We start from the raw sequence: 27,979 nt of genomic DNA on the forward strand, positions 1-27,979 counted from the left end.
TTTTTTACAAACTCAAAATTTCTAGTAAGCTGCCTGCCTTTTTGTTCCTGATTTTATAATTTGAGTCTTCCTCTTTGTGTGCTGCTTGGTGTTGAACCTGGGCCCTCATGTGCTAGGTAGAGCGCTCTCTGCATCCCTTCCTTTTTCTAAGTCTGGCTAAATGTTTGTCAGTTCTGTTGATCTTGACAGTTTTGTTTTCTAAAGACTTAGTTAATCTGATCCACCCATGGTCCCAACAGTAGATAATTCCAGAAATAAATAGTTTGTTTTAAAAACCACACTTACCTGTTTGGGTCTATCCTGCAGCACATGAGTCATCCCCATGTCCAACGTATCTGCACAGGGTGGACTGTTCACCTGTTAGTCATTTATAGCCATCTGAGTGGTCCTAGTGGCCCTTTGGGTACCTTCCTGTGGCTCTCTTCATGATAATTGTATTTCATAAGTTTGGGAAGTGTGCAGCCTTAATTCTTCAGATATACTTTCTGATTCTTTCCTCCTCTTTTGGACTCTTGATGTGTGTGTGTGTGTGTGTGTGTGTGTGTGTGTGTGTATGTGTGTTAAAATGCCATGTGGAAGTCAGAGGACCACTTCTGAGTGTTTCTTCTCTCCTTCCCCCGTGTGGGTCCCTGGGATTGATGTCAGCACAGTGAGCCTTTTCTTTCTGGCCCTTCTTCTGGATGCTTAATCTAGTATCTTAATGATGTTAATGGTGCCCTACAGATCTCTGAGGCTGTTCGTGGTGCTTCATCTTTTCTTGTGTTTCTTCTTTTTAAAATTGTGTGTGTGTTGCTGGAAATTGAGCTCAGGTAGGGCCTAGCACATGCTAGGCAAATGTTCTACCACTGAACTACATCCTCAATCCTTTTCTTCTTTGTTTTTCGTTTAAGATAGGGCATCATTGAGCTGTCTAGGCTGTCCTTGAACTTGTTGTGGAGCCCATACAGCCTTACACTTGCTGTCTTCCCGTCTCTGCCCCCAAGTAGCTTGGATTACATTATGCTTGGCTTGTATTGCACAGTTTAATAGATAAAATGTTTGGTAGATGAAATTTATGATGCCTTCACACACGTTTAGTACAATGTCCATTTTTCTGAAACAACCAACCCAGGAGTTTAGTTTGTAAAATCCTTAACGGTTGTTGCTGCTTACCATCATATTGTACATACAGAAAACTTCAACATAAGCTAAATTTGACCCTCCATTTTCTATCTTGCCTTGTTTTTTTTTTTTGGATTTTTTTGAGGCAAGGTTTCTTTGTGTAGCCCTGGCTGTCCTGGAACTCACTCTGTAGACCAGGCTAGCCTTGAATTTAGAGATCTGCCTACCTCTGCCTCCTGAATGCTGGGTTTAGAGGGGTGCACCACCACTGCCTGGCTATTATTGACCCTCCATTTTCTAAGACTACATTTAATTAGAAGCAAGTGGTTTTTTTGTTTTGTTTTGTTTTTTATTGTTATTATATATACAATGTTCTGTCTTCATATACTCCTACACCCCAGAAGAGGGAACCAGATGGCATTATAGATGGTTGTGAGCCACCATGTGGTTGCTGGGAATTGAACTCAGGACCTCTGGAAGAGCTGCTGGTGCTCTTAACCTCTGAGCCATCTCTCCAGCCCAAATGGGTTGTATTTTACGTGTTGTATTTGTTTAAAAACTTTCTAGGGACTGAGAGTGTAACTCACGGTGGAGCCCTTGCCGAGTATGTGTAAGCCCTGGGTCTGACCCCACTGCCAATAAGCCAGCAAGCAGACTGGTTGGGTTGGGCTCTTAAGGACTGAAGTACAGAATCTCTCTGTTTATGAAGTGTGCCTCTAGAGGGTTGTCTAAGTAAAACCTTCACTCTTTCAGTGCACTCTGTTTAACTTGTTTATCCTTTCCCTAATAACACATGGATTAGCTAGTTCACCATTTTCCAGCAGAGAGTAGAACTGTGGAACCAGTGGTTGACTGATTTCTCTTTAAAGCCAGTGCCTTCTTGCTGTACAGTGTAAGCTGCTTCCTCACTCTAGTGTTCTCTGAAAAGAGCAGGTGCTTCTCTAGGCTCATTATCACATCCAGTAGGTTTGGTAAGAATACTTTTCACTCCATAGCCCAGTTTGGTGGCACATACTTGGAGTCCCAGCAACTGGGAAATGGATGCAGGAGGACCAGTGCAAGGGCATTTGTGGCTACATAGTGAGTTTAAGGCCAGCCTGGGCTACAGGAGACCTTGTAAATAATAATAATAATAATAATAACAACAACAACAATAACAGGAGACCTTGTAAATAATGATGATGATGATGATGATGATGATGATGTTCATTTAGCTTTTGACATTTAAGCAATTATAGGACAAATGTTACTAACTCCAAACAAAATTTTGAATGTTTATACCATTAAAAATACTGAATCTTTAGGGTTGGAGAGATGGCTCAATGGTTGAGTACATACCACTCTTGCAGAGGATCTGATTTTCAGCATCCACATCAGGCAGCTCACAACTGCTTGTGACTCCAATTTTAAGGACTCTGACACCCTCTCCTGGCCCTCAGGGGTTCCTGCTTGCATGTGGTATACATAAACTTACAAAAACTCACACAAAACTATTAAATCCTGCATCAGGATTAGTGGGGACCCTTTTATTTGGGGACTTTACTCCTGGTAAAGCATAATTCATTTTGTGTCATTTTAAAATAAGGGATGTTAGACAGACTAGCAACTACTGTTTGGCATGTACATAACTAACTAACATGCATCTTTTGTGTGTGTGTGTGTGTGTGTGTGTGTGTGTGTGTGTGTAATAATATGTATGATTTTAAAGTAGAAAATACTTATTTTGTCCAGTAGGTCTTATATATGATAGTTGCTATTTTTATTGCCTGTATTGTCTTGAGAGATATAATTCAATTTCCTTCAGTTCTCTGTTCTTGTAGGAATCTTCCTGGCTCTTGAACATGTATCAGTTACCTGTCTTATCAAGTGCCAACATAAATACACCAATATTTATGGATATAAAATATTTTTTGAGAAATATGTATCAGTAATTTAAATATATGTGTTTACCTATTTATTTTATTACTCTTACTCAAAACATGTCCACTTTCAGTAAACTAAGTCCCTTTTAAAACTAGCCATTTGTTGAATTTTAAAAGTTATAACACTGAGGGGCACGGTATAACAAATAGCTGAAATAGATGAATAAACGTAGAAGCGTCTTTGTAGATTTCTTGCTGTCAAACTTACGTTGTGTGTGACATTTGCAGGGCTGTTGTGGAGATGATAGTGGTCTCATGGAGGTGGAGGGTGCTCACCCGCCCCGGACGATGAGTATTAATGCCGCAGAATTAAAACAGCTTCTACAGAGCAAAGAAGACAGTCCAGAGAGCTTGTTCCTTGAACTAGAGAAGCTTGTTTTGGTAAAAAGAAAACTAGAAAAAAATATTAATAAACCAGTGTACCTTCTCATTGTGACTAGTACACGCTTTCTGTGGTGGTCTTTTAAAATAATAGAACGGTTAGCTGGGTATTTTTGGATTAATAATTTGGAGTACACTTCTCCGTCTTGTTATGAATCTAATGAGTAAACAAAGGAAGTGTTGTTTGAATTGTTTGTTTTTGAATGCAGGATGCCTCTGCTGCCGTTGTTTAGAAAGAAATGACGAGTGTTTTTGATGTTTTTTTTTTTTTTTTTAACATACTTGATGTTAAGTTGATGACTTCTGGATGGTATTCCAAATTTTTAGTGTGGTATAATTCTACCTCTTTTGCTACAATCAGTAGACTGAGGTGTAAGTGCTCAGTTTTTATTTGCTGGCATCTTCTCATTGCTTATATTTGTGTCTAGGAACATTCAAAAGATGATGACAATCTGGATTCTTTGTTGGATAATGTAGTTGGACTGAAGCAGATGCTGGAGTCGTCAGGTGATCCTTTGCCTCTCAGTGACCAGGATGTAGAGCCAGTACTTTCAGCTCCAGAGTCCCTGCAGAATCTGTTCAACAACAGGTAAAGGGAGCAGGGTCGTGAGCTTTAGATTATCTAAATGATGACTGCTAGAATCTTGCGTCAGCAAACTTTTTTGTACAGTGTTTGTAGGCTTCCGACAGCCTCTTGCACATTTTATAGTTTTTTTGTTGTTGTTGTTTGTTTTGCTTTTTAAGAAAAAAAAAATACACATACTATGCCAGGCAATACAGACTATAAAAACAGGCTGACAGAACAAGATTGATAGATCCTGACCTCTGAGAATGTAGGACTTCTTTTTTGTGGTTGTTTATTTGGAAACAGGATTTCCTGCAGTGTAGGCTGACTTAGAATTTGTGATTTTCCTACCTCAGTCTTCTGACTACTGGAATGATAGGTGTGACCCACCATACCCAGCTGAGGGTATCAATCTCTTAACTTTTGGAGTACTGTAGCTTTATTGAGCATCCAATGTGACATAGTCTCTATATTTAGAAATTTTAAATATTACAAGTTTCTGTTCAAACTGGTACAATGCTACTATCAACCTGCCCTTTTGGAAATAAAGCCAGGCTCTGTTTGATTTACTGAAAGCCCCAAGCCTGTTATAGCAGGATTTTTTTTTTAATTTTTATTTATTCTTTCATATAATACATCCTGGCCACAGCTTCCCCTCCCTCCACTCCTCCCCGTTCCCTCCCTCCAACCTCTTCTCTCCCCCGTCTCCCCGCCCCCTGTGCCCCCAGAAAAGAGCAGGCCTCTTGGGGACATCAGCTGAACACAGTACAAGAAGATACAATAAGACCGGGCACACACCCTCACGTCAAGGCTGGGCGAGGCAATCCAGTGGGAGAGAATGGGTCCTAAGAGCAGGCGAACGAGTCTGAGACACCCCCACTCCCACTGTCAGGAGTCCCCCAAAACACTAAGCTAGCAACCATAACATATATGCAGAGGTCCTAGCACAGCCATATGCAGGCTCCTCTGTGATTTCCGCTTCAGTCTCTGTGAGACCCCATGAGCCCTACTTAATTGATTCCTTGGACTGTGTTCTCATGGTGTCCTCAAACATCTCTGGCTCCCACAGTTCCTCTGCCCCCTCTTCACTGGGGTTCCCCGAGCTCCCAGGGGAGGGACTGGATGGAGACCTCTAACCTGGACTCTCTCTCTGCCTAATGGTTGTTTATGGTTCTCTGTATCTGCTATCAGCTGCTGGAGGAAGCTACTCTGATGAGGATTGAACTAGGCACTGATCTAAGAGTATAACAGAACATCATTAGGAATCATTTCATTGCCGCCCCACCCCCAGTGGATTATTTTGAAACTTTGGTTTTTAAGGATTCCTGATTCTTGAATAGGTTTTAGATGGATTAAAGGCTAATCTCATTAGTCCTCTGGAGAATAATAGTTTTAATTATGTCTTCTATAGCTTTTACTCTTTTAATCCAATGCTTTTCTCATATTCTAGGACTGCATATGTGCTAGCTGATGTCATGGATGATCAGTTGAAATCTATGTGGTTTACTCCATTTCAGGCTGAAGAGATGGATACAGACCTCGATTTGGTATGAAGGACTTTATTACTAACTTCTAGTAAAAGATGTTTCTGTTCGTTTCTTGATGTGTTGGTAGTGTTCTAACAGTTTATATAATACACTCTCACGGTCCGTTTCAGGGCAGATGTGTGTTATTTCTGACAGTCACCCACTTACTGAGATCTAGAACTCATTATTTTTACACTGCCTGTTTTGTTTGCTTCAGTCTAGTTAGTAGTTTGTGTTTTGAGATTGTGATGAGGGACAAACATCACATTCTTGCACATGTCCTCTGAAGCACACACATGGTCTCTTTCTGCTGCTGGGACACAGAGTGACATATCAGACACAGAGCTGTTTGCTCCTCACTGGGTTCAAGGATGGAATGGTGTGGTCTCTCCTCTGGGAACTCGTAGAGTGTATTATAGTGTTAATGTAATTGATGTTCGTAAGCATAATGCTGAAGATTCAAGAGTGTAAAGACCGGCTGTTGATGCTTCTCAGAGGGGCATTTCTATAGAATTTTGCCCACATCTTACTGCATTTGTATATTGGTTATTTTCTTTATCAATGAAATCTACTAGTGTTCATCATGAACTCAAAGAATGAAATCATTTGTATTTAAGATATGTTCAGTGTATTGAGAGCTGCTTTTCCTTAGGAAAAAGTACATATAACTAAAATTGCATTAAATGATTTATTTTTAGTCTAAATTTTTTAGTGATTCATTAGAACTGTGCTGTCCAGCCAGGCAGCGGTGGTGCACGCCTTTAATCCCAGCACTCGGGAGGCAGAGGTAGGCGGATCTCTGTGAGTTCGAGGCCAGCCTGGGCTACAGATTGAGTTCCAGGAAAGGCGCAAAGCTACACAGAGAAACCCTGTCTCAAAAAACCAAAAAAAAAAAAAAAAAAAACAGTGCTGTCCAGTAAACTTTGTATAGGGGTAGAAATGCTCTGTGCTTTTCTGCCTTTGGTATAATAGCCAGTAGCTGTGTGTGACAGTTGGAAAATTAAAATTTAGGTAGTGTGACTGAAGCACTGAGTTTTGGTCAGGCATGGTGGCTTACACCTGTAATCTCATTCTGAGAAGGCAGAGGCAGAACATCTGTGAGCTCAAGGCCAGTCTGGTCTACACAGTGAGTTCCAAGCATGCCAGGGCTGTACATGGTAAAAGCCTGTCTCTTAACAAAAAGCACCGAATCTTATAGTTGAGTTTTAATTAATTCAAATTTAAATACTCACACATGGGAGCTGGAGAGATGGCTCAAGAATTAAGAGTACTTGTTGCTCTTGTAGAGGACTCACCTTTAGCACCTAACGCCTATATAGTCCCTCACAACTACCTGTCACTCCAGTTCTAGGGGATCTAATGCCCCCTCCTGACCTCTGTGGGCACCAGGCATTCACATATGTGCAGGCAAAACACTCATACACGTATAATGTAAATAAATAAACCTTAAAAAGCAAACCAAACCTCACATGTAGTTGAGGGCTAAGTTACTATATTGTGTAGTTGGAAGGTTCTGTCCTGCCCACCAGTTCCTGAATACCCAGCAGCTGCTTCGCAAATAATTGACTTGGAGGCTTAATGTTACTTAGAAATGCTCAGCTGGTAGTTCAGGCTTATTACTAACTAGCTCTTACACTTTAAGTTAACCCATAATTCTATTTATGTTTAGCCACGAGGCTTGGTACCTTTTCTCAGTAAGGCATTCTCATGTGGCTTCCTCTACGTTTGGCTGGTGACTCCTGACTCTACCCTTCCTTTCCCAGAATTCTCCTAGTCTGGTCACCCCACCTATACTTCCTGCCTGGCTATTGGCCAATCAGCGTTTTATTAAATCAATATGAGTGACATATCTTTACAGTGTACAAGAGCATTATCCCACAGCAATATTAGGCAGTATAATTTAGAAATATTTGTGTGAGAAGTTGTTCTTTTTCAGCTCACACTGAAATTTGAAGTTCTAGCACTAAGGTGACAGAGGCAGGATAAATGCTCTAAACCTGAAGCCAGCCTGGACCATATAGTCCTTGTCAGGCCAGACTGAGCTACAGACAAAGACCTTGACAAACAACACAAGACAGGCTAAAGAGATGGCTCAGAGGTTAAAAACACTAGCTGTTTCTCCCAGAGTTCCTGAGTTCAATTCCCAGCAACCACATGGTGGCTCCCAACCATCTGTAATGAGATCTGGTGCCCTCTTCTGGCCTGCAGGGATACATGCAGGCAGAACACTGTATATACATAATAAATAAATAAATCTTAAAAAAAAAAAAAACAAAAAAAAAAACAGGATAAAACCTAAACTTTCCCTTTCGTGTATGTACGTGTGTAGGGGGGGAGGGGTGTGCGGGGTTTGTGTGTGTGTGTGTGTGTGTGTGTGTGTGTGTGTGTGTTCGGGGTGGGGGTGGGGCTTTTTCAAGACAGGGTTTCTCTGTGTAACCCTGACTGTCTTGGAACTCACTCTGTAGACCAGGCTGGCCTTGAGATCCGCTTGCTTGAGTGCTGAGATTAAAGGTAAATGTAATTTTGAGGCGGAGTGCCGTAATTAGTTGTTGAATTCCTAAGGCTTTCTGTTGTTGTTAATACCAATGATGTTGCTTTCTGAAAAGATAGAAGTAGATTTATAATCAGTTTACAGTGAGAGTGAAATAGAATTTGTAGGTAATGGCAGTTTCTGTAGTGAAAGTTACACAAACTTAAATGGAATGTATTTTATTTTACGTCTATGACTGCAGGTAAAGGTTGACTTGATTGAGCTCTCTGAAAAGTGCTGTAGTGACTTTGATTTGCACTCAGAATTAGAGCGCTCCTTTTTGTCAGAACCGTCATCTCCAGGAAGAACTAAGACTACCAAGGGATTTAAACTTGGGAAGCATAAGCACGAGACTTTCATAACTTCAAGGTAAAGTTCATTCCACGGAAGATCTTATTTTAAGATAGACACATATCTGTAGCCCCTTCCCTTCTTTTTTTTTTCTCCCGAGGGTTTCTCTGTGTAACATCCCTGGCTGTCCTGGAACTCTCTATAGACCAGGCTGGCCTCAAACTCAAACAGATCTGCCTGCCTCTGCCTCCCGAGTGCTGGATTAAAGGCATGAACACCTTGGCTGGCATAATTGTAGTAGAAGTTTTTAAAGTGAGTCATTTGTCGGGGTATGCCTGGTGTGTTAATGTTGTTCTTTTGTTGCTGTTGTTGCTTGGGTTTGAACCCAGGGTGTTGTACTTCCTGATTGCCCCGAGCTATCTTGAGCCCTCCTTGTCCTGTTCTTTTTTTGAGCCAGAAGCAGATGGACTGGATTGTTTAAAAATATTGTTAGTTAGCCGGGCGGTGGTGGCGCACGCCTTTAATCCCAGCACTCGGGAGGCAGAGCCAGGCGGATCTCTGTGAGTTCGAGGCCAGCCTGGGCTACCAAGTGAGTTCCAGTGAAGGCACAAAGCTACACAGAGAAACCCTGTCTCGGAAAAAAAAAAAAAACGTTGTTAGTCTTATCAACAAACAAGTATACTTAGTTTGTTATATTGTCACAGAAAATAATATTACTGGAACAGTTCCTGTAACTGGAAGCAGCAAACAATGAAACTCCATTTTTAGTATTGTAAAGATGGACTATAACATAACATTTTCACTGGAAATCTGAAAAAGAAAATTTTCCCATAGAGTGCTTTTGTCTTAACAGTGGGAAATCTGAATACATTGAACCTGCCAAGCGAGCTCATGTTGTGCCACCACCAAGAGGCCGGGGCCGGGGCGGCTTTGGACAGGGCATACGGCCCCATGACATTTTCCGCCAGAGGAAACAGAACACGAGCAGGCCACCCTCTATGCATGTGGATGACTTTGTAGCAGCTGAAAGTAAAGAAGTGGTCCCTCAAGATGGAATACCTCAGCCGAAACGGCCGCTCAAAGTGTCCCAGAAGATCTCCTCTCGGGGTGGCTTTTCAGGCAATCGAGGAGGGCGGGGCGCTTTTCACAGTCAGAACAGGTTTTTCACACCGCCTGCTTCCAAAGGTAACTGTCTGTTATGTCTCCTAGTGGTCTGGAGGGATGGAGAGTAACTATGTGGCCAGATAGAAGAGGTTCAGAGAACACTGCGCTCTTCTTGCAGTTATGCAGTTACGCCCCTCTGTTACTGTTTGCGGAGAGCTACTGAATAGGGGTAAAATGAAACAAATCTCTCTTGTTTACTTCCCTTTGATAGGTTGTACTTTAGTTTTTGGTTGGTTTGTTCCTTCCTTCCTTCCTTCCTTCCTTCCTTCCTTCCTTCCTTCCTCCCTCCCTCCCTCCCTCCCTCCCTCCCTCCTCCCTCCTCCCTCCTCCCTCCCTCCCTCCCTTCCTTCCCTCCTTCCCTCCTTCCCTCCTTCCCTCCCTCCCTCCCTCCTTCCCTCCTTCCCTCCTTCCCTCCTTCCCTCCCTCCCTCCTTCCCTCCTTCCCTCCTTCCCTCCTTCCCCCCTTCCCCCCTTCCCCCCTTCCTCCCTTCCTCCCTTCCTCCCTTCCTCCCTTCCTTCCTTTTTTATTTCTTTTCCTGGACACAAGATTTCCCTGGCTGTGTATCCCTGGCTGTCTTGCAACTTGCTTTGTAGATCTAACTAGCCTCAAACTCAGAGAGATCCACCTGCCTCCGCCTCCTGAGTGCTGGGATTAAAGGTGTGCACCACCACCACCTGGCTTTTTTTCTTTCTTTCTTTTCTTTTTACTGTTTTCCTTTTTACATTAGAAAAAAAATTTTTTGAGGCAGCTTCTCACAGTGTACCTTTGACTGGTCTGAAACTCATTATGTAGACCAGGTTAGTCTTGAACTCAGAGATCTCCTGAGTCCTGGGATTAAAGGACACCAACCAACTTGAAAACATTTTAATATATTTTATTTCTGTGGGTATTTTGCTTGCATATGTGTCTATGCACCACATGTGTATCTGTTACTCAACGAGGCCAGAAGAGGGCATTTGATCCCCTGAAACTGGAGTTACAGGGGTATGAACCACCATGTAGGTGCTGAGAATGGAACCCTGTCCTCTAGAAGAGCAGCCAGTGCATTTAACCCTGAGCTATCTCTCTAGCCCTTACAATGAAAATTATATATCCTTCCTGAGTAATACACAGATACCATTTTCACAATTATACCTCTTAACATTTTGGTAAGATTGCTCTGTATAATTCATCTCTTGCTTTTCTTACCTAGTTTCTTGTCTTTTCTGTTTTGCATGCATCTGTGGTATGTATGGGTACATGTGTGTGGATAAGGGTAAGGGTGATATTGGTTGTCTTCCTCAAATATTCTCCACCGTATATATCGACACAGAACCTTTGATTCATCTGGTCTAGCGAGCCAGCATGGCCTGGGGATCCCCTATCACTGCCTCTCAAGTGCTGGCATTACAAGTGGCTGTCTATGCTTGCCTACCATTTATATGTGTGTTAGGGATCCAGACTCAGTTCCTCATGCTTTTGTAGCCTGCTCTTTCCTCTCTGAGCCTTCTCCCTGACTCTCTACATTCTTCTGAGACAGGTTGTTGCTATGTAGTTCAAGCTAGCCTGGAACTCATAGTCCTGCCGACCTTCCTCTTCCCAGTGCTGACCTTGCACAGTGCTGGGCATACACTACCGTACGTGGTTGATGTGTTTTTCTCCTTTTTTAAAACCAGTTTCATTTGTGTGTGTGTGTCTGTGTGTGTGTGTTTTGTACACATGCACATGTGTGTATATGCATGCTTACAGAGTCCAGAGTAGGCCAGCATTGCATCCCTTGGAACCAGGGTTACAGGCATTTATGAGCTGCCCAGCATGGGTGCTGGTATTTGAAGTCTGGTCCTCATGGTTGAACCACAAGTGTTTTTACCTGCTGAGCTGTTTCTCTAGCCCCTATATTTTCTTTTAATGTTGTATTTGGTTTATTTTAAATTGTCTTGAGTTTAGAAACTGATTATACTTACAGATATTACTCCTTTGTTGTTATTGTTTTGTTTTTATACAAAGTTTTGCTATTTAGCAAGATTCATCCCAAACTTGTGATCCTCTTGCTTCAGCAAGTACTGGAATTACAGGCATATACCATGACACTGGCTTCAGAGATCAGTCTCTTCTCCTCTCCTCCCTCCCTCCCTCCCTCCCCCCCTCCCTCCCTCCCCTCCCTTCTGCTTTCCTTCTCTCTTGCTCTCTTACTCTCCCTCCTCTTCACTTCCCTCTCTCCTCTCTTTCACACTCTATTTTATTTGAGACAGGGTCTTAGGTGTCCTTTATGTATTGTATGTATGGAAGCTGGCTTCAAATTCAGTATGTAGTCAAGGAAATCTTGTCTTCTTTACCTCATGAGTGTTTGGATGACTGGCTACCACAACCCAGCCATATTCTTTACTGGTGAACTGATAGCATGTTTTCATGTCTGCTGAGTTAGGGGGGTATGAATGAAGAGTTTGTATTAATAGCAATCATGTATACATAGGACATCAGGAACTGTTCTCTGTAGTTGGAAGTTTTGCTGTGTCCCATCTGGTCCTGCAGCCGCTCAGACCCAAGTGAACACACAGAGGCTTATATTATTTACAAACTGTATGGTCTATGGCAGGCCTCTTGCTAGCTAGCTCTTATATCTTAAATTAACCCGTAACTATTAATCTGTGTATCGCCACATGTTCCAAGGCTTTACCTGCGTCCCAGTACATGTGGCTCCTTGGGCAGTGCTGGGCGGGATGGTGTCTCTTCTCTTCTGCTCTTCTTCTTCCTGTCTATCTGCTTGTATTTCCTGCCTGCCTCTAAGATGCCTTGCCATAGGCCAATACAGCTTTATTTATCAATCAACACATATTCACAGCATACAGAAAGACATCCCACAGCAGTTCTCAGAACTTCATCTAGTACTCTTGCGTCAACCCCAAGGTGTAGTTTTATTAGACTCACTTTAAAGAAGACAATGTAAGGGACAGAACTGCTGTTTGAACATGACAGTCTGGCACTATAGTCACCTGCTTTTAACCATTGTGAGATGCTGTTCAGCGTACAGACTTTCAGCTTCTGTTCCATCAGTTCTGAAGATTAAGAAAAGCCTGTGAGATTTCCATTACTCCTGTGATGCTGAGTGCCCTGTAACCTCCACACTCAGAAGATGAAGGCAGGAAGACTGCAAGTTTGAAGCCGGTTTGGGCTATGACATGGCAAGACCCTTTCTCAGAAATCCCCCAGCAACAGAAACAATCCAAGTATGAAATCAGTTTTGACTGTGTTGTTTGTGTTTAGGGAACTACAGCCGTCGGGAAGGAACCAGAGGCTCTAGCTGGAGTGCTCAGAACACTCCTCGAGGAAATTACAATGAAAGCCGTGGCGGCCAGAGCAATTTTAACCGGGGTCCTCTTCCACCATTAAGGCCACTTAGTTCCACAGGTGCGTGCTCCTCCCCACGTGTTCCTGCTGAGCGTCCTTGCCTTCAGATTGTGAAGGCCGTTTACTTCTGTTATGGGAGAGACTATTTTAGTGTGTTGACTTATTTTAGAGTTAGATTTATGTCAGGGAATGAAATTTAACTGTTAGCATAAGTAATGTCTCATGATGATAGGGTCTATTTAAAAATAAACCAGTGGTTATGGTGCCTTTTTAACTGCAAAGTGTTTTGATAGCAAAGGTAGCATCGTATGGTAGATACTGTTCAGTGTACAGTATTATAAGCGTAGAGTCTTTTCTACATTACTACTCAACTTTGGGATTCCAGTCAAAAGTAGCTTTGGTTTTAAATGAGCATTCTAAAAATGAGTTCTTTTTCAAAAAGATTGTGTGTGTAGGTGTGTGTGTAGGGGTATGTATGTAGGTGTGGGTCTAGGGGTGTATGTGTCTAAGGATGTGTGTGTGTGTGTGTAGAGGGGTGTGTCTGTGCTTGTGTAAGTACCTGAGGAGGGCCTAGGAAGGCACTGGATTCCCTGGAGCTGGAGTTACCTGACAGGTGCTGAGAAGGCCTGGAGGGCCAGTCCTCTGAAAGAACAGTAAATGCTCTTAACTACTGAATTCTCTCTCCAGCTCTAAAGTGAGTTTTATTTGGGATATAATTCTCAAAAATCACAGCCTGCCTATTTAAAAGTATAAGCACTAATACAGCAGGAAAAGAAAGGATGGTTGAACTAAGTGGTCTTTTTTCTTCTCTAGGCTACCGTCCGAGTCCCCGGGACCGTGCTTCTAGAGGCCGTGGGGGGCTCGGGCCTTCCTGGGCTGGCACCAATAGCGGCAGTGGAGGCTCAAGAGGAAAGTTTGTTAGTGGAGGCAGTGGGAGAGGTCGTCACGTGCGCTCTTTTACTCGATAGACATGGGAGCACCCCAAGTGAATGGACATTTCATGAGGACAAAAAAAAAAGACATTGGAGGACCAATTTAGACTTAGCAGTTCTATCTGGAGACATCCGAGAGAGTATTTTTATCTGAAGAAAGCAGATTTTGTTTGATACTTAACGAGATTTCAATAAAAATCCAAACTTTGTATGTATGTTTGTATATATTTTTCCCATTTTTATATGGTATTTATTTAGAAAATTTCTAGGTAGAAAGAGAAAAAACTAAATGACTTGTTTTGTATTTTTCTTGCTTATACAACGGATATTCCCAAGCTTTCTTAGCCTGTGACACCCTGTCGTGTTTCAGTCATTTCTCAGTGTCCCCAGCCAGAAGCAATCATCAGGTCCAAATAACCGAGGACTTGGCACCGTCGTCACCACTGATTCTGGACGCTGCTCGATGCCTCACCCTGGAACAGCAGCCATTCCTGGCCAGGTTTCTCGAGCAGTGCTGCTTATCAAACTGCTGACCGTTGTTACAAAGGTGTGCTGTCGTGGGAAGTCACGCAATGTCCTGCAGTACTGAAAATGTGAACTACCTCAGATCAGTAGTTTGTGTGGTGTCCGGCAGAGGTGCTGTTGTCACCCGAGAAGTGGAAACACTGTGGCGCTCGTGCTTTAACAAGGTGCCCACCACCAGTTGAGGAATCACAGCTGTCCAGAAGAAGAAAAACACTTCTTCAGCTTTGGACCTACTGTTGCTGTGTTATTATATAGCTATTTAAAGCTTAAGATTGGGCGTATCCTACTATGGTTATTTTGGGAATCAGAAGCATCTACTTTCTATTCAGAAATAAAACTTTTAACTTTGACAAAGGAGCCATATTTCCCCCAAGGTATGTCTTAATTCATTGAGCCTATACAAATGGCATAAAATATAGAGTTCTCTTAAACAAAAATAAGTGTATGAGTCTCATTCCATTCTAACAGTCTCTGTTTTGGGAATTACTTGTGAGTAAATTTAATATCTGTTTATTAGGAAAAAGGGCCTTGAAAAGCTCAGCTTTAGAGTTTGAGGGTTTAGCTTATTGGTAAAAGTGGTTGCCTAGCATGTGTGGTTAATCACTAGGAGTGTGTGTGTCTGTGTGTACCCACGCACGTGCATGAAAAGTTCAGATGTGAAGATTTTGACACTTAAGTGCAAGTTGATAAAAATCTTAATGAGTGCCTGGAACAATGCAAGCTCTTAGTCTGCTCACACAATGCAAGTCTGCTCACACTGCTATAATAAAATGCAATGGCCCAGATGGCTTAAATAAAAAAAATCTCACAGTTCTTAGACGTCCAAGGTCAGGCCTTTGGTGTAACCAGGTTCTGGTGAGGCTCTCCTTGCAGATTTTTCTTTGTGCATGGTCTTTCTACAGCACGTAAGTGAGGACCTCTTCCATCATAGAAGGTGTTAAGAATTAGCCAGCCTGGTTTTTTCCCCCCTGAGACGGTTTCTCTGTGTAGCTTTGCACCTTTTCCTAGAACTCACTCTGTAGACCAGCAAGCCTGGTTTTGAATCCCGTTTCTACCCACCTCTGGCATCAGGCTGTTACCTCTTTTGCTGGGTTGTAGAATGAGTGATAAATCCATAAAGGGTCTTGAATTCTTCTTTTCTCATTTATCTAAGCCTTGCACTTAAGATGTTTTCAGTTCACATCAGTTTGCGTCTACACTGTGGTGGTTAGAATTGTAGACTTTAGAATCAAATGGGAGATGGGTCTTTGGACAAGCCGTTGGGGAATCATCGCAATTAATTACACTGCAGTGGGAATACCAGCCTAGTGTGGATGGCACCATTCTCTGGATGGGATCCTGGACTACCTAGGGGAAAAAGGGAGCCAAACAGTAGCAGGCTACTTAGAACTTAACTAGTATAGAGCAGGATTAATTCACCATATGGAAATGGGATTCTAAAAACCTAGCATTGTGATTTGTCATTTCAAAAATGAATCAGATGAAGGTGGAGAGGCAGGGAGGGACTTGTCTTGTACATGTAGGTCTATGTATAATCACATTTCTTCAAAAATGAGTAATTGTGAGTGTATTTTGGTACAATGGATGTGTATGTTGTTTGTATGTATTTTGTTTTACATTAGACATTTCCGGGGTGTTATTTGGTATTTAGAATTAGTGAGAACTCCAGAGTATCTTTGAAGACAGTTTATTTCATTTGTAGCACAAGTAGAGGATAGGATCGTTTATATTTATTCCATAAAAATAGAAAAGACAAATGTTGATGGGCTTTATTTTAAAACTTGCTGCAGGACGGTGGTGGCACACACCTTTAATCCCAGCACTCAGGAGGCAGAGGCAGGTGGATCTCTGAGTTTGAGGCCAGCCTGGTCTACAGAGTGAGTTCTAGGACCAGGGTTACATAGAGAAACCCAGTCTCGAAAACACAAACAAAAAAAGTTGCTGGTAATAATCAGTGAGTTTCAAACAATAGGAAGTTTAGTTAGGTTAGTTTTATTGCTTTTTGCAAAAGCTTAGGAAAACCTACAGAGTGAGATCAAGACCTAGAACACATCTGAGCATGGCCTGTAGTCCATGTGCCTCAGTTCAGCCCTTAAGATTAAAGCAAGATACCATCTTTTTTATGCTTTATGTATTTGTTATTATTGTGTGTCTGTGTGCTATATGAGGAAGAGGGGGCATGTATGCCATGGCATATCTGTAGGTCAGAGGACAACTGTAGAGTTCACTCTGTTTATGTGGGCTCTGGGATCAGACCCCGGTTTGGAGAGCTCTGTACCCACTGAGCCGTCTCACTGGCCCCAATGCAGAGTTGTCTTCTGCCCTCAGGAAATGTACAATAGAGTAAAGACAACGACTGTGTAAACAGTGTCCTTAAAGAGAGTAGTAATGAAGTTGGAAGTGTATGAGTACGAAATGACCCACAATTCTTAAATTACCCAGCAGTATATTCCAATCTAATTTTATTATGGGTGTTTTACAGTAGCTACTTTCACACTATCTAAATAGATAAAATGGGAGGGATTCTTGATGTCACACTTTATAATGTTAGACTAAGTAACAACTTCTTTTGGAACTACTTTAAGGCTAAAGTGAAAATATATGAAATTTTTAGTTTCATGAATTTAGAAGTAGGTGTGGTGATATACATTTTTAATCTCAGCATTTGGGAAGCAGAGGCAAGCAGATCTCTGTGAGTTCCAGACTAGCTAGAGGTATAGTGAGACCCTGTCTCAAACAAAAAGCAAAAAAGTTAAAAGAACAAACAACTTTACATGGTGGGCGTGGTGGCAAACAGTTAATTCTCGTGCATTCAAAAGGCAGAGACAGATAAGTGAGTTCGAGGCCAGCCTGATCTACATAGTTAGTTTCAGGCCAGTCAGGGTAACATAGTGGGACCCTGTATCAAATTAAAAAATTTTAAAAAGCCAGGTGTTGGTGGCACACGCCTTTAATTACAGCACTTGGGAGGCAGAGTCAGGCAGATCTTTGTGAGTTCGAGGCCAGCCTGGTCTACAGAGCGAGTTCCAGGACAGGCTCCAAAGCTACACAGAGAAACCCTGTTTCAAAAAAAAAACAACAAAAAACAAAACCAAATAATAATAATGAGCAAGACGTTAAAGGGTCATACCAGTCTGTAATCTAGAGAAATGATGCAGACTGAAGTACTAGCAGAGGCTGTGGCATAGAGTGAACGGAGGGCCAGGGGAGAACCAGGAAGGTCGGCAGGCGACGCCGGGGGACACGGGGAGAAGTGGGTGCCAGTAGTTCTGCAGCGTGCTGCCGGCTACACAGCTCTTGAGCTTCCACTGACTTGTGGGAGGACTGAAGCAGAGCAGGATTTGTTTCCTAGAAGTAGAGTTTTGACCGGGTGGTGATAGCACATGCCTTTAATCCCAGCACTTGGGAGGCAGAGGAGGTGGATCTCTGTGAGTTCGAGGCCAGCCTGGTCTACAGAGTGAGTTCCAAGACAGACAGGGCTACACAGAGAAACAACCCTGTCTTGAAAAGCCAAAAAGAAAAGAAAAGAAAAAAAATTTACGGTAAATAAGACTTATGGTTGTAATCATTTTCTTAATAAAAAAAAATACGTGTATGTGTGAGTATTGTGCACATAAGTGCAGGTGTCTAAGAAGGTCAGAGGTCGGGGATCCTCCAGGAGTTGGAGGTACAGGCAGTTGTGATCTACTCTGTGTTGGTCCTGAGAACCAAACTCATGTCCTTTAAAGTTTAGAGCAGCAAGCACTCTTAACCACGGAGCCATCCCTCCAGAGCCCTCTCCTTATTAGAAAATATAAAAAACTACATTAAACTTGTTTTGATGTGTTCATGTAGTGTGTGTGTGTGTGTGTGTGTGTGTGTGTGTGTGTGTGTGTGTGTGTGTGTGTGTATTGGTCAAAGAACAGCGTTTGGAAGGCAGTTCTCTCTACCATATGGGTCTCAGGGATTGAATCAGGTTGTCTGGCTTGGTGGCAGCACCTTTACCTCCTGAGCTGCCTGTCTGGCCCTCTCCTTATTTTTTGACATAGGGTCTCTTACTGAACTTGGGGCTCACTGATTTGGCAAGACTTGCTGGCCAGTGAGCTCCAGGGATCTTAGTATCTCTAGCACTAGGATTCCATGTGTGTATCCCTATGCCTACCCGAATTTATGTGGGTGCTAGGGATCCAAACTCAGGTCCTCATGGTAATGTGGCAAGCAGTTTGCCAACTAACTGAGCCATCTTCCAAGTCTGTGAAATGTAAGTTTTGACAAATTGATTATTGTTAGTGTGTCATACATTTGGGATTAAAAAAAATAATTTATTTAATTTTATTTTACGTGCATTTGTGTGAAGGTGTCAGATCTCCTGGAACGGGAGTTACAGACAGTTGTGAGCTGCCATGTGGGTGCTGGGAATTGAACCCGAGTCCTCTGGAAGAGCAGCCAATGCTCCTAACCCCTGAGTCATCTTTCCAGCCCCACACTTGGGGTTTTTAAAATAAATTTTTTGGGTAGTTTTCATTTTAAAGCAAAATAAAATATTGAAATGCAGGTATTTTGTTTTGCATTGCTTCCCCTGCCCCACCCCCACCACTGCACCCCAACAGGGTCTTGCTTTGCAGGCTGGCCTGCCCTCTAACTTGGAATCCTACCTTCCAAGTGCTGGGATTACCACTGTGTTTAACAAATGCCACACCCACACACACCCACACACACCAGAACAACTACAAAACCAAATCAGAACAACAACTCAGCTTTTACAAAATGTTCTCAAGGTCCTGATAAGGAACCAGAGTTGGTGAACCGCTTGTCCTGTGGTGGCTCTAGCTAAGAGAGACTTGGGGGGTACTGTGGGATTGCTTTGAACTAGAGCGACCTGATAGCCCTGAGGTCCGCAGCTGCTTGGAGTTGCCTTCTCCAGGGCTGCCACTGCTGCTGGATGACTGAAATCTCTGGAACGACACGGGTGCTATCTGCTCTGGCTAAGTATGTCATCTGAATGATTTCAGAAGCATGTGAAAGTATAAAAAGGTACTAGTAACGTCCCCCCCCCCCCCCCCGAAACTGATTTTGGTGGAAATCTAAGGAAATTAGTAGCTGAGAAGAGCTCTGTGCCAGTCCTGGTTTTGTGATTCATTAATTTACTGTGTGATATAAACAAACTAAATCATCTGAAGCTTTCTAAAAATACACATTGTGTAATATAAAACTGCTGATAATGTATTTAGTGAGAGGAAGTATGACTCAGAAGAGACACATTACAGGTATTTATTGTAATGTAAAACTTAGCAGCTCAGAATTGAATGTGGTGGCTAAGAGACAAATGGGTGGTACAAAGACAAAAAGGAGATGTCCAACTCCCCAGCCAGTAGAAGTGTTGAGCTATGACATTGGTGTTGGTTAACCAGCTGACAAATAACTAAGGAGGAGGTACAGGAAGAACAGGAATTAGTTTGGGTTTTCTATAGCACAATAGTCAATGGATATGTATGATGTATTTTGAAATAACTAGAGCCAGGCATAGTGGCTGAGGCAGGAGGATTGCAAGTTCAAGGCTTGCCTGGGCAACTTAGTACAACTCTGTTGAAATGGGTATTAAATCACTCTTATTGCCCCGTTAAGAAGCTGGTCACTCTAGGAGGCCAGCCACAGCCTGAAAGAGTCACATGCCCCCACATCTCACCCCCAGCTCTCTTCCCAGAACAGAAGTAAGCAGTGTGTGCTGTGCTTTTACAGCCTCTGATTTTTGTTCTTACCCAGTACCTGGCTCCTCCACTCCTCTTGTCAACACAGGCTGTCCCAAACCAAATCAGGTGGTGTAAGACACCGCCCCCCTACTCCCTAATTTTAAGGGCCAGATACTTTTTGTTTGGGAGATTTTCTCTGAAGGCTTTCTTCTTGAGGCTTCCCTCGCTACATCATCCTGTCCATGATGGCTTTCTCTTACCTAAGCTGTCCTTTTTAATGAGTTCCCCAGGTTTCAAGGGAAAGCTCTTTTCCTTCACAGCCCTGTTTTGTTGTTTCTGGTACTTTGTACTGCAATCCTTCTCATGCTTCTCCACTAAGATGCCCTCATGGTGAGGCCATTTCTCTAATAAGCATCCTTCCTGAGGGGCAATTATGTGTCAGCTCCTTTCACAAGCCAGCCAGCCTGTTCTGCCTTTCTCTTAACAGTCCTGGGATACAATTTCTTAAAAATAAAAAAAAGAAAATTGTGAAATAGAAAAGGGATAGAGAACTTACTACATTGTTTGCCTTGTACTTGAAACTGTAGACCGACACAACTTTAAAACATGTATATAATGCTGGGTGCACGCCTTTAATCCCAGCACTCAGCAGGCAGAAGCAAGCAGATCTCTGTGAGTTTGAGGCTAGCCTGGTCTACAGAGTGAGTTCTAGGACAGCCAGAGCTACACAGATAAATAAACCGTCTCAAAAAAGCAAAAAGCAAAAAACAAAAACAAAAAAGCTTATCTTTAATTTTTGCACCTGCAGCTTTTTAGATGAACTGGACCCTAATAAAATGAAGGTAAAATGTAACTATAAAGAAGAAATTGTTTTTAGAAGCTCTAGTTTCCACTCAAGAATCTAAAAGAAATTTTAGCATGAGGTTGCATAAGAGGGTGACTGCAGAGAGAGTTATGTACAGAACATCTCAAAAAGCCAGAAGGGTTTTGAAAGTTTTCACTCTAAAAAATGATAATTATTTAAAGAGGTAGATATGTTTAACCTGATTATGCAGTATATATACAAATAAAAGCATCTCATAGTACCTGCTAATAGGTACAATGTTTGTGTCTATATACCTACCATTTTAACAAGAATACTTTTTATTCATATTATTTATTTTTCTGCTTTTTGAGACAGAGCCTTGCTCTGTAGGCCAGGCTGTCCTCTCATTCATGTTATTTCTCCTGCCTGAGCCTCCTGAGTGTTGGGATTATACCTGTGTGCCACCACACCCGGCTTAAATTTACTTTTCTAAAAGCCAAATAGTATGTCTCTTCAAAATGTAAAGCTTGACACAGGATACAAAGACTTAGAGTTTGAACAAAGCAAAAAAGAGAAAGCATAATTGTAGCACTCAGGAAGTGGAGATGGAAGAGCCAGAGACTCAAGGTCATCCTCTCCCTGCACTAGGACTTCAAAATGAGCCTGGGCTACATGAGACTCCAAAGAAAACGAAAGAGAACATGAGAAGTGGGGAGGAAGCACCGCCGTGGAAAAGAAGTGTGGAGGAGGCACCACCATGTAACTTGTTCACACATGCTTGTGACTCTTTACAGACCTGTGATGTGCACATGAGTAAGTGCATACCAGAAAAAGGGAATACACACAAAGATATTTGCCTCTGAAGTTGTTAGATAACTAGATGTCTTGGTGCCTTTAGGGGAAGACTGAAATAACTTCAGTGAGTCTATCATCAACTTGGATTTTCTTTTTTCCCCATCCTTTAATCTGAATGACAGCATTGTGAGGTAAGCTCAACTAGTGACTGAAAAAATAGGTTTCCCCTAAGCTAGTTTCCCCTGCAGGCATTTGGGTTTCATCTGTCCCCAGTTGAACTCTGGTTGATACCCTTGGTCAGATCCTGGGCCATCGTCAAGAGAGGACAGTATGGAAGGATTGACATGATTTTCTGACAGCCTCTAGAAAGGGAGGCACCATAACAGCAGCTGAGTGGGGGCAGAGACAACTTCACACTTCCATCTGCAGCAGCCAGAGCTCTCATCAGAGATCTCTACTCGGGTGAGGCAGGCATTCTTCACTTTGTCATAGAAAATAATTTCAGAAGTCAGTGAAAAGCAAAGTTTGAGTTTATTAAGAGATGTCAGTATAGATTTAAGCAAGTCTTTAATAGAAATGGCTGCTCTTAGGTTCATAAGTGAGTGTGGGTGTGGGCTTCTCAAGAGTCACACTAAATATCTTAACGATAGTCATTATATAATGCAGGTGGCTTCCCGAAGTTACATTGTTCAAAAGGTTTCTTTCTTCTTGGCTGTCCTGAATCTCAGATCTGGATCACAGGTGTGCCCCTCCATTTCTGGATTGTAGTTCATTCCAGATATAGTCAGGTTGACAACCAAGAATAGCCATCACAGGGCTAGTTACTGGGGTGTACTGGGTAGGATTTACAGACCACAAGGGAGCAAAAACTTGTTTTCACTGTAAAGAAGTTTATAGTTTTGGTAAGATTCCCCCAAAGTTGTAGGTTTACAGAGCGGAAAGGAGTAAGACCTTACTCCAAGGTCATTTGCACTTTGGCTTTAAGCATATGCACACAAATACACATGAACAAAGACAATCCGACAAAAAGATACATGTGTTTTAATACAGAATAAAGTCAGCTTGTAACACCAGTGTTGCTCTTTTTTTTTTTTTTTAAATAAGCACACCAATGGATTTTGTTGCACTTGGAGGAAGCATCAGATAAACATTATTTATTGAGAACTCTGGGTACTTGGTACTCTGAAGCATGATCATAGCGTGGTAAATCTAAAGGATTGAGGTTTTTGATTCATTTAAAAAAGTGTGTATGTCACTGTGTTAAGATATTATGATGTGTTAGACATCAATGTAAGAGGGTCATTTTTTTTCTATGTAGGAGATTGAACCAAGGGCCTTACACATTCTAGATGAGACCTCTATCACTGAGAATTATTAAAAATATGGTAAGATCAATTTTATATAAGACTCTATTGTGTCCTTAAATCTTTATTTAGTCCCAAAAGATCAGACATCAAAAATAAAAAATACAATGTGGAGGAATCCAAAATGCAGAGACCAAAGAAACATGCTGAAGATTCCAGGGAGACAGGTCAGAGAACAGGGCAGACTCACGGCCCCTGCTGCACCCGCACCAACAAGAAACAGGAACCTTTTCACCTGTCCAATCTGCAAGACCCTTCTGTGACATGGTGCCACCTTTGCCTAGTAAGCTCCACCGGCCATGCCAGTTTGCAGCTGCCTCGGGGCCACCTTCGGTGTTCTTCAACTTCCTCCTCTGAGTGGCCGCTGGTTGTCACTGTCCTGAAGTTCATCCAGACTCCAGATGTTAAAGCACACCATTTTCCCTGGCCAGCCCCCATCCCCGCCAGAGGTACCTCTGGCCTCTCTGAGTCCCGAGAATAGCCTCATCTAGGGGTTTCAAAGTGTGGTCTGGACCAGCACAGCAGCATCAGTGTTTCTGGGAACTCGTTAGAAATGGTTCAGATCTACAGAATTTAAATCCGTGTTTGAGTGATTCCTTAGAGATTCTGACGCTGGTTCTGATGTGTGAAAGACAACTGTCACTCCTCTTCCTCTGTGGTGTGCTGTCTGCTCAGCATGCTTAGCTACCACGAAACACTCTATCGGGGAACAAAGCAAAAGCCTGCTCAAAATACCTCTCACATTGGGAGGCACACGAAGACAATTAAGAAGCAAGTGTGCTAGGGAAAAGGGTGTAAATTGTGCAACAGAGTTGGGGTGAAGTAGGAGGTGGGTAGAGACTGGCTAGGGTCAGATGATATTAAAGATAGGCTGCAGACACTAATAGGGCTGTTCCCTGTCCCACCGCTCTTCTTTTGTGTTCCTGAGAGGAAGAGGGGTGGTGTGGTTTAGGAGAGCATCTTACTATAGCAGGTCCCACTCTCCAACTTTATAACCCTGGCTCCCAGAGTTGCCAGAAGCTAGGTTCAATTTATGAAGTGTCCCTTTAGGACTGGAAAAGACTCTAGGACAAAAGCCTTTAAGGCACACCTTTCCTTTTAATTAGCTGCTGTCAAACTACTCCTTAAATGAACATACCTGTTTATATTTCTACCAGCACCACGAGTTCTCATTATTTCACACATTCATTAAACCTTTTATTTTTTAAAGCTTTTTAATCTTTGTTAAACTGTTGGATACACTTCAATGAATGACCTTTAGCCACTTTCTCTTTTCAGACTATCTATCCAGATTTCTTTTTTTCTTTCTCTTCTCTTCCTTTTTTCTTTCTTTCTGTTTCTCTCTCTCCCTCCTTTTCCTGTTTTTCTTTTCTTTTTGAGACAGGGTTTCTCTGTGTAGCCCTGGCTGTCCTGGAACTTACTCTGTAGACCAGACTGGCCTCGAACTCAGAGACCTGTCTGTCTCTGCCTCCCGAGTGCTGGTGTTAAAGGTGCGCTACCACCGCCCGGCTAATTCTAATTCCAGATTTCTTAGGGCTGACAGACGGTATATCACTGTAGCATTTGGAACTTCACTTGGAAAACCCTCTGAATGATATCGCGTCCTTGCTTACAATACTTCACTGATTTTTCAAGTCCAAAGGAGCCCTTCGACCTTTTACGAGAGTCCAATAACCACGCATTTATTTTTATAGTCCTAGAACCTAAAAGGGCTTGTAAACATCTTAGGGACTGCATCTAATCAATGACATTAGAATGAATGAATAACAGGATTCCGTGTACCTGAGTGGTGCACACATTTCCATGATCCAAATAATAGTTTACTGATTTATGTCCACATAAGTTGTCAAGTTTGTCGCCTCAGTTAGAATCTAAAGACTGGAGACTGGAACCAAACCAGTATGCTTTAGATCTAGAGGCCAACCGGAATCAAACCCGGATGCAAGTAAAAGGAAGTGCAAAGCTGACGCGCCGGAAAAGGTCGTCCAATCAGAGTCGGGAACGCAGCGACGCTGCGCGGTGGTGCGCATGCTCAGCGCCCGGCCGGCGATTGGCTGGGTGAAGGCGGGAGACTTGAGCTGGTCGGCGGAGGGCGTCGTTGCCTACTGCGGGGTGCTCGCGGTTTCGGCCAGCGTGGCGGGTAGGTCTCTGTCGCGGAGGCCCGGGGAGGCGCGCGCGTGCGGGGCCCGGTGCAGGGTGGCGCCGGTCCCGGGGGAGGAAGGCGGGAGGCTGCGCGCTGGCAGGCCTGGGGCGGAGGGCGGGCCCCACGGGGAGGCCGGTGCCGCTGTCCCCCGAGGCCGGTCCCCGGTGCCGCCGCCCCCCGAGGCCGGTCCCCGGTGCCGCCGCCCCCCGAGGCCGGTCCCCGGTGCCGCCGCCCCCCGAGGCCGGTCCCCGGTGCCGCTGCTTCCCCCCCCCCCCCCCCCGAGGCCGGTCCCCGGTGCCGCTGCTCCCCCCCCCCCCCCGAGGCCGGTCCCCGGTGCCGCCGCCCCCCGAGGCCGGTCCCCGGTGCCGCCGCACCCCGAGGCCGGTCCCCGGTGCCGCCGCCCCCCCAGGCCGGTCCCCGGTGCCGCTGCTTCCCCCTTCCCCCCAGGCCGGTCCCTGGCTCTGGCCCCATCACGTCCACGCAGGTGACAAGTCTTGATACAGAACCACCCAGCGCCTTCCTTAGGCGATTTTACTTACCCACTGGTTCTTTCTTCCTCCCACCCCCCAAAACAAAATTTAAATTAATTATGGATGATTTTGTAGGCAGGTGGAACTGAGTCCCCAAATTTACAGTATAGATTCCAGCTATGTAATGTAGCTGGAAGCCAAAAAGCTGAAACAACAAGGGAGGTCTGTTGCTGGCTGGTGGAGTTTTCTTTATTTCCTTGCATCCTGGAGTTTGCACACACCCTCTCCTCAGTGAAGTCCAGAGGAAGGCATAGATTCTGGTTATGATCCTGTAGGCAGAGCTACATCCTTCTGTCTCTCCTCCAATGGGACTTTTGTCGTCTCTACTCTCATAGAATTTTGTGTATTAAAGAGACAGCCTATTACTATAGGTAGTAATATTTCAGAAAGTATTGAGTACTTATTGTGCGTCAAGTTTTGTTCTAAATTCTTGAAATATTTAATCTCATAGTTGTATGTTTAAGTGTGATTAAGGTACATGAGGAAACAGATTTGAGTTAATTGCAGAATCACGTGCTGGGAGGGTCCTTCTACATTTATATTCAAGCGTTTGCTTCAGAGATGTGTTCTTAATTACTGCACTGCAGTGCCCACTAATTAAGGCCACATGATGTCTTCCAGGTATCAGCCTGGTCTTGCCATTTTCTTGGGGAGAATTTAAGCAGGTGCAGGTCACATGACTCAGAAATTGCAGCAGAGCGGACAGGTGGCTTTATCCCGAGGGCCTGTGAAAAAGGTCTCAGCACGCCGGGTGGTGGTGGCGCACGCCTTTAATCCCAGCACTCGGGAGGCAGAGCCAGGCGGATCTCTGTGAGTTCGAGGCCAGCCTGGTCTCCAAAGCGAGTTCCAGGAAAGGCGCAAAGCTACACAGAGAAACCCTGTCTCGAAAAACCAAAAAAAAAAAAAAAAAAAAAACCAAACAAACAAACAAACAAACAAACAAAAAAGGTCTCAGCAAAACTGATTTGCAAACTAGCTAGAGCCTGGCAGGAGATGGGAAGGTCTCAAATTCAAAGCCAGCCTGGGATACGTAGAGAGCCCTTGTCTCAGAAAACAAAACAGTGAACTGTTTTCTGTAGTTTCCTTTGACATGAATCAACAAATTAGATTAACAAACCATCCGTTTCATAATTTGCTTCAAGATTGTGCTAGTGGAGATGGTTGTATTTGAAGAAACCACAAAGCATGAGCTCCACCCAAATCTTGTAAACTAGTAACAGCTTACATCAAATAGTTAATGTATTTCATTTTAACATTGATGAAATTGGGGAAATGTCCAGCTAGCAATGCAATGATGGACTGATTTATTTTCTGGAATATATAAAATAATGGTATATCTGAAAATTGGTGTCATTTTAGACTTAACCATATATGGCACATTTAACCAGTGGTAGTTTATTATAATGATAACATCTTCATTGTGGGAAATTTGAAGTACATAGAAAAGAACTCAGGGGGCTGGAGAGATGGCTCAGAAGTTAAGAGCAATGGCTGTTCTTCCAAAGGTCCTGAGTTCAATTCCCAGCAACCACATGGTGGCTCACAACCATCTATAATGAGATCTGATGCATGCAAAACATGCAGGCAGAATACTGTATACATAATAAATAAATAAATCTTAAAAAAGTTTAAATAAATTATTAAAAAAGAAATAATTATATTTAATAATTTAAATAAATTATTAAAAAAGAAATCCGTTGTTATTCTAATATGTAGAGATAATCAGTGTTGATGTCATAGCACATGTTTTACTAGTCTTATCATGAAATTGGTTTATATTTCTTAAAAATTTTGTTGACACTTATTTATGTGTGTGTCTTCTATGTGTATGCGTATGCATGTGCCATGATGCACATATAAAAATTAGAGGAGAGCCGGGCGGTGGTGGTGTGCGCCTTTAATCCCAGCACTCGGGAGGCAGAGGCAGGAGGATCTCCGTGAGTTCGAGGCCAGCCTGGGCTACAGAGTGAGTTCCAGGACAGGCTCCAAAGCTACACAGAGAAACCCTGTCTCGAAAAAACAAAAACCAAAAACCAAAAACCAAAAACAAAAAAACAAACAAACAAAAAAAAAATGAGAGGCGAACCTGTGGGAGTTGTTTCTTTCCTTCCACAACATATATGGATTCCAGGGATTGAACTCGGGCTTCTTGATCATCAGGTTTCTTGGCAAGTGCCTTTACCTACTGAGCCGTATTCCAGCCCAACAATTCATTTGTTTTATGTATACTTTATGTATATAGACCCATAGAAAACAACTCTAAAGTCATGATCCATTTATTTGTTTGTTCAGTTTGGATGTGTGAGTGTGTGGGTACTGTGATGTACCAGAGAGGTCAGAGGACAACCTGTGGGAGTTGGTTCTCCCTTTCTGCTACACCATGTGGGTCCTGGGGATCAAACAGTCATC

General features: G+C 43.1%; 2 protein-coding genes across 5 annotated transcripts in view; both read left to right on the forward strand.

Annotated features, from left to right (window-relative positions):
- Positions 1-14,621, forward strand: part of Virma (vir like m6A methyltransferase associated) — a 64,928-nt gene extending 50,307 nt beyond the window's left edge. For both annotated transcript variants that reach the window (XM_052715774.1, XM_052715775.1), the window contains exons 18-24: positions 3,252-3,404; positions 3,833-3,993; positions 5,420-5,516; positions 8,228-8,394; positions 9,170-9,501; positions 12,724-12,867; positions 13,621-14,621. In XM_052715774.1, the coding sequence (XP_052571734.1) occupies positions 3,252-3,404; positions 3,833-3,993; positions 5,420-5,516; positions 8,228-8,394; positions 9,170-9,501; positions 12,724-12,867; positions 13,621-13,775 (1,209 nt within the window). In that variant the 3' untranslated portion in view covers positions 13,776-14,621. The remainder of the gene's footprint in view (positions 1-3,251; positions 3,405-3,832; positions 3,994-5,419; positions 5,517-8,227; positions 8,395-9,169; positions 9,502-12,723; positions 12,868-13,620) is intronic.
- A 10,314-nt stretch (positions 14,622-24,935) lies between these two features.
- The window catches only part of Rad54b (RAD54 homolog B), an 84,727-nt gene continuing 81,683 nt past the window's right edge, over positions 24,936-27,979 (forward strand). For 2 of the 3 annotated variants that reach the window (XM_052716805.1, XM_052716807.1), the window contains exon 1: positions 24,946-25,037. The gene's annotated coding sequence lies outside the window, so the exon portion shown is untranslated. Of the gene's footprint in view, positions 25,038-27,979 lie in introns of all 3 variants that reach the window. The other variant, XM_052716806.1, reaches the window with a different exon arrangement.

The sequence above is a fragment of the Peromyscus californicus genome, unplaced genomic scaffold (assembly GCF_007827085.1).
Source record: "Peromyscus californicus insignis strain IS unplaced genomic scaffold, ASM782708v3 Scaffold_5__1_contigs__length_169319896, whole genome shotgun sequence".
NCBI lineage: Eukaryota > Metazoa > Chordata > Mammalia > Rodentia > Cricetidae > Peromyscus > Peromyscus californicus.